The following is a 6,224-nucleotide window of genomic DNA, read 5'->3' on the forward strand; positions in this document are numbered from 1 at the left end:
TAGCTTAGCTTAGCACCCATGAGTGAACTGGTTTTCCCAGCATCAGAGCACTCTACCTGTCAGCTGACCAAAACTTTCAAAACAAAACTTCCTGAAAAGAGTTTGCAGGAACATTTTCCTGTAGAAATATTTCCGCAATCCTTCATCAAGCATTAAATCAGTAAATCTAAGCAGGCGTTCTGAGCGGTCAGATTACGATAAGTAATAAAATGTACCTGTTTGTTTTCCATGACACATCCATAAGTATATTGAACAGTTTTTCTTGTTGTTTTTGAAAGATGCTTTTGTTTCAGTTTTCTTTTGTGGACAAATATTGATCTGAATTTGATCATTGACTGTAGGAGAGGCAGCAATGGAGTCCGGAGAGGAGAACTTTGTTCACCACTTGTTCTACTCAGTGTGATTCCTGTTATCATTGCCGTGGTTGTTTTAATTTCTGTTTCCTGTCCAAGCACCCATTGTTTTAATTTCTCTGTTTATTTTTGTCAAATTTTACCACCAATAAAAATCATGTTTTATCAGCCCCAACAAAAACTACAAAAATAGAGAAGATGGAATGTCAAGAAAATCCTGTTTCCTTTTATTTTTAATTTGCTTGTTGCTTTCTGTTTTTCCAGCAAATGTGACTTGATTTATTTTTAAAAATCCATGTAACAGACACAGACACGTTTCTTCTCAGAGCCCATCCTCCGGGTTCTCGATGACATCGAGGTTTGGGTAAAATTGCAGCTTCAGCGACAACCCCCTTGGAAGGTTCTTAACAAGAGCATTATCCTAAAGGGTCTCCTAGGACAAACATTAGATGATTGTTCCTTCTATCTTCTTCTTTCCGGTTCATCAGTGTTTCCCTTTTCACAAGACTGTCTGCTTCTCCCCCTGAAGACCCCCAAGTCCCACGTCTGACCTCACAAATCTGCAGATCACCTCGGTACCTAGTGATAACCCAGAATTGTGCTCTTTCATTTCAGAACCTGGAACCTCCTGTCAGGCAGGATCCTTTCAAAATAAAATCACAGATGAGACCCTAAAACCCCTCAGTCCACAACAGACACACTCTGGGAGTGTGTCAACTTTGCTTGTTTTTGACAATTTGATCCCCTACTGCTCAGATGACAGTGGGCAACATAGTGATACCTTAAAAAAAAAAAACATCAACAGTCTGGGCCTGTGAGACAGATATTTTTATAAGTAAGAGGATAAGCAGATGGACTGAAGGATTATATCATTATTATCATATAATTGTTATTATTATTGCTTAATAAAGACTGAAAGTTTTGCGCTCCTGTGTGTTTGTGCTGGCCAGAACATTTTTCCCATTCAAACTGTTCATCCCTTAATTTCATCCATAAACCTGAACACAAATCCAACACTTTCTTTATTTTCAGTCATTCTTTACCAATATTTAAGAGTCTTCCGGATTCATTAGAAAAAAAAGGTTCTAATTTACTTATTTCACTTTTTATTGTTCTGTAGATTAAATATTGATTTTGGATTGCTTGGATTCTAAATAAAAACTGGAAGCCGTAAAAATACACAATTTGAATATAAACTTTGGATCAGTGGGAAAAATTGATAAAAAATAATTTCTTCAGAATAAATAGCAATCTTCAATTTATCCGAAATCAACTGTCAAAAGAAAACGTTGAGAAAAAACATTACAAATCTCAAAATTACTTTTGAGATTTAAAAATAAATAAATCTCTTCTGGAATAAAATTCCAGAAACAGTTTCGAGCATTTTTAACCGACATGTTTAATTTTATAACAAGGAAAAAAACCTCCCCTAAAATAAATGCAGAGGAATGTTGATGTTTTTTCCATCTGCGGCCACCAGAGGGAAGCACAAGTCGTTTCTCTGACAGCTGAGACACATATTCCGCTTTTTGGTGTTTTACAAATCTTTCACTGAGTCAATAAAAAAAAAAATTATAATAACAGAAGTTTTAAAACTGGAAAAAAAATGAGGAAATATGAGAATTTGTTTAAAAAAAGCTGCTTGTGTGTAGATTCCAGTGTTTTTGATTCTGATCTTGAGCTTCTTTCTGCTTCTTGCTGGGTTAGTTGTCTTGGCCAAGGTCATATGAGATGGATTTACCTAGCAATTAGTTATTGCAATGGAGACTCACTGGTACAGACAAACTCTTTCACTGTCAAACCCAGTGGAGTTCATTCAACACAACATTCTGACATCTAGTTGGAGCACCATCTTTTCATGTTGTCACAGGCACTTGGACTCGGGTGGGATAAGGTGCTCTATATATATATATGTACTGCTCAAAAAAATAAAGGGAACACTTGAACAACACAATGTAACTCCAAGTCAATCAGACTTCTGTGAAATCATAGTGTCCACTCAGGAAGCAACACAGATTCATTTTGACTTGGAAAGGACCTTCCAAGTCAAAATGTCAGACACAGGTGAGGGCAGCAGTGCATATTACATCAAATGAAAGGACATTACATCAAAGTTGGATCAGCCTGGAGTTTGTTTTTACACTTTAATTTTGAGTGTGATTCCTAATCCAGACCTCCATGGTTGATACAATTGATTTCCATTGATCATTTTTGTGTGATTTTGTTGTCAGCACATTCAACTGTGTAAAGAGCAAAGTATTTCATAAGAATATTTCATTCATTTAGATCTAGGATGTGTTTTTTAAGTGTTCCCTTTATTTTTTTGACCAGTGTATATATATATATGGTCTGAAATTATATAGCACTTTCACACCTTGCGGTTTCAAAGCACCCTTCACACACAACACACGATTGATGGCAGAACTGCCATGCAAGGCGCTAACCAAACCATCAGGGGATACTTTGGGGTTTGATGTCTTGCCCGAGGACACTTCAACATGCGGATGGGAGGAATCGAACTGCCAACCATCAGATTGGAGGGATGCCCACTCTTCCAACTGATAATGGGACACCGATGTCTCTAGAAACTTGAAAAAAAAAGGTGAGGCTAGGGAACACCTCCCTGTCAATGATGAAGAGGAGCCGTGTTCAGGGTGAAGATGGTAGATTTGTAGGCAACTTTCGGATTCAAGTCCAGATGTGACCAGCTAGGGAGGTTTGTCCCCTGGATGCAGCACTGAGGGCCACACCGTCTGACTTTGACATATTCCACAGATCTGATGGAGAAGTAGTTTGAAAAGTGTTCACTCTGCTTGAAGTGGGTCTATTTTGTTCATTTCACAAATTGTCTGATGCCAGGACGCTTCATGCGAACTTCCGAGTGTTTCGTCTCGTCGATCCTCCGGTAACTTCCGACCCATCACCGGTCCCGGTAAAAAAAAACAAAAAACTGATGGACGCAAAGGGTGAAAAATGCGGGTTTATTAGAGCTCGACCGGAATCTGGTTGTTCTCAGCTCTTCCAGAAATTCGGGTTCTGGCTCAGCCGCCGCTGGAAGTTCTCGTACCAGCGGAGGACGCAGCTGGACGGGATGAAGGTCTCGGCGGGGTTCGGCGTCATCTGCGCCTGCGACACCGCGAAAGACGCCGCGAAGTTGTACAGACTTTCCAGCATCTTCTGCGTGAAGAGCAGGAAGGAGTCCACGGTGGGAACGGCGGTCCCGGTGGCCGGGATCTGCTGGGCCAGTTGCTCCAGCGGCTCCACGGACACGCCGACCTGCGCTGCGGACGGCGCCGGGGCTGCCGCCATCCCGCCGAAGGGGTTGGCGCCGCCTTCCCCGGCCTTCAGCCCGGAGATCTTGAAGATGGCGCTGGGCTTTTCGTTGGTGATGAAACCGAGGAGCTGCCAAACCGGGCCGCCGCTGCCCGCCGGGTCCGGCAGGCAGAAATAGACGGCACCGCCCATACCAGCGGGAAACGGCACGGTGCCGAGCATGAACACCACGACGTGGTTTACATTCTCGTAGTCTGGCAGGTTGAACACGACCTTATCCGAGGAGACCTGGACCGGGTCCGTCTGGACCAGCCGGCCGGCGACCAGGCAGCCGAACATGCGGGCGGCCGATTAGCCGATTAGCTTAGCTTAGCTTAGCAAGCTAGCTGCGGAGGTTTAGTCCTGTCTGCGCCGAACGCTGTAACTTAGCTGTTTAGCAGGGTGGCCGCTGTTACCGGCGCGGTTGTCGCACAGGCGGCGGCTTTTCGGGAACAGGTGGAAAGTTCCAGAGCGGTTTCGTCCTGCTCGACCATCGACAAGCCGACCTGGCTAACAGTTAGCAGGCTGAAGCTGCACTGCTGCCCTCACCTGTGTCTGACAGGCCGAGGCTGGTTGCCGCCCACCGCCCGGAGAAGAGCTAACTGTAAACATAATTTTTATTTCCTTCATTTTTTTTTCAAGTGTTTTGGCTGTTTGTGAAATAAAAAGATGTAGCGCAGATATATTTCTTAATATTTAGTCGTCGAAATATTATTTTTGACACTTAATGTTAATGGACATGCCATTTCACAGAGATGATTAAATGTATGAACCGAGAAAAATCAGAGAAATGAGACATGTAATTCATGGTGCTTTAAAATAAAGATCTTTTAATTCACAACAAGTCTCTTGTTTACGTTTTCGATTTGTACGGCAATTTCTTAAATTGATCAAGAGTCATGAAGTCATGTTTTTAAGAATAAGAACAACTCTATTTATCCCGAAGGAAATTGTTGTGCCAGAGTTTCAAGTAAAACATAACAATAATAAATAATAATAGGAAGGAGGGAGAATAAGAGAGAATAAGGAGAATAAAATATAAAGTGTCAAAGTTAAGGCTATAAAGTGTTTTGAGGTCTTAAAAAGTTCAAAGATTTGAATAGTCACTTCGGCTGAAGGAAGAGGAATTAAAGTCTGACGGCCATATGTATATACACACACACATCTATACGTATGTCTTTGTGTAATAAAGAACAACCCGATGCTTAAATTTGAAAATGATATGATATATTTTCTCCCATTTGTATATCAATTTTCTTCTCATAGTTTCTAAATTCATTCACTTGTCATATAATTTCGTCTTCAGTTGACAAGATTTGACTTCATGCTCAAGTTTGTTGCGGATGAATCCAATTTTCGGAAATGGAGAAGACTGATATATAGAGACAATAATAACAAATATACATACATATATAATCGGTACTTCTGCCCGAAAGAACAGAAGGATCAAGAACTAATTTGTGAAATCTGGCGTTCGACCATTCTCCTCTCGGCTGATCACGCCTGTAGATTTGTAAAGTTGGCCAAAAAGACTTCGGTTGTAACCGGAAAAGACGAGTCGTCGCATAAAAACAGGACATTGGAAAAGCTTACGATTTCAGACCATGCAAGTTAAATCAATAATGGGTAATCAATGTCTATTGAGGTTCTCAGTTGTGCAAATCATAGGTAATCCTTGTCAAAACGTTTTCCTGGTCTTGAAATTCTTTGAGGGTGAGGGGTGAAACATCTTCATGGGTAGATAGTTATACAATTTACACAATTTACACTGATAGTACTTAATAGAATATAATGTGGTACTTATTGATGATTTCTGAGGAAAGCAAAATGATTATAAAATGTACATTCGGTTAGTGTTCTTCAAATTTTTCTCCTCTCCTGGTTTGTTAGAATATTTTTGCCTTTTTACAAATGTGCTGAATTTAGTCGAGCTTGTTCTTCCACAGCCTAAGACATTTCTCATTTATTTTACAGTTCTTGCTGAATATCGATTCTTTTCAAACCACATGTTTGAATAGGTAGAGTTAGACCTTTAATAGAGAGCATTGATCAAGTGAATGAGATAAAATGAGAATATTTCAATTCACTGATGAGGTTGAAATATTTATCCTCAGTACATTAATACATTATACAAAATTGGAACGATCAACCCGAGAACCCAGCTGGAACAAAATTAAATCTTTAATAATAATACTAATCCATCCATCTATCCATAATCTACTGCTCATCCTGCACTCAGGGTCATAGGGAATGCTGGAGCATAAAATAATAATAATAACAATAACAATAATAATAATAACAACAATAATAATAATAATAATAATAATAATAATGACTATGATATGATTATATAAGCCAATATTAGTAATGATATAACAAAATATGAAAAATAAAAATTACATTGTTCTATTAGTTTAGTTCAACTTTCAAGAATTTATTTCATATGCATCGGAAACATAAGAACAAGAATAAGAACAACTTTAATCATCCCAAAGGAAATTGTTGTGCCAGAGTTTCAAGTAAAACACAACAATAAGAAATAATAGTAGGAAATTTTAT

At 39.6% G+C, this 6,224-nt stretch overlaps 1 protein-coding gene across 1 annotated transcript; it reads right to left on the reverse strand.

Annotated features, from left to right (window-relative positions):
* Positions 1-1,169: 1,169 nt before the first annotated feature.
* hikeshi (heat shock protein nuclear import factor hikeshi) lies at positions 1,170-4,219 on the reverse strand. Its single transcript, XM_086150992.1, has one exon. The coding sequence runs from the start codon at positions 3,963-3,965 to the stop codon at positions 3,366-3,368; it is 600 nt and encodes a 199-aa protein (XP_086007118.1). The 5' UTR covers positions 3,966-4,219; the 3' UTR covers positions 1,170-3,365.
* Positions 4,220-6,224: the final 2,005 nt, after the last annotated feature.

The sequence above is a fragment of the Fistularia commersonii genome, chromosome 1 (genome assembly GCF_037954325.1).
Source record: "Fistularia commersonii isolate RoL2024-O1a breed Wild chromosome 1, RoL_Fcom_v1.0, whole genome shotgun sequence".
Classification (NCBI taxonomy): Eukaryota; Metazoa; Chordata; class Actinopteri; order Syngnathiformes; family Fistulariidae; genus Fistularia; species Fistularia commersonii.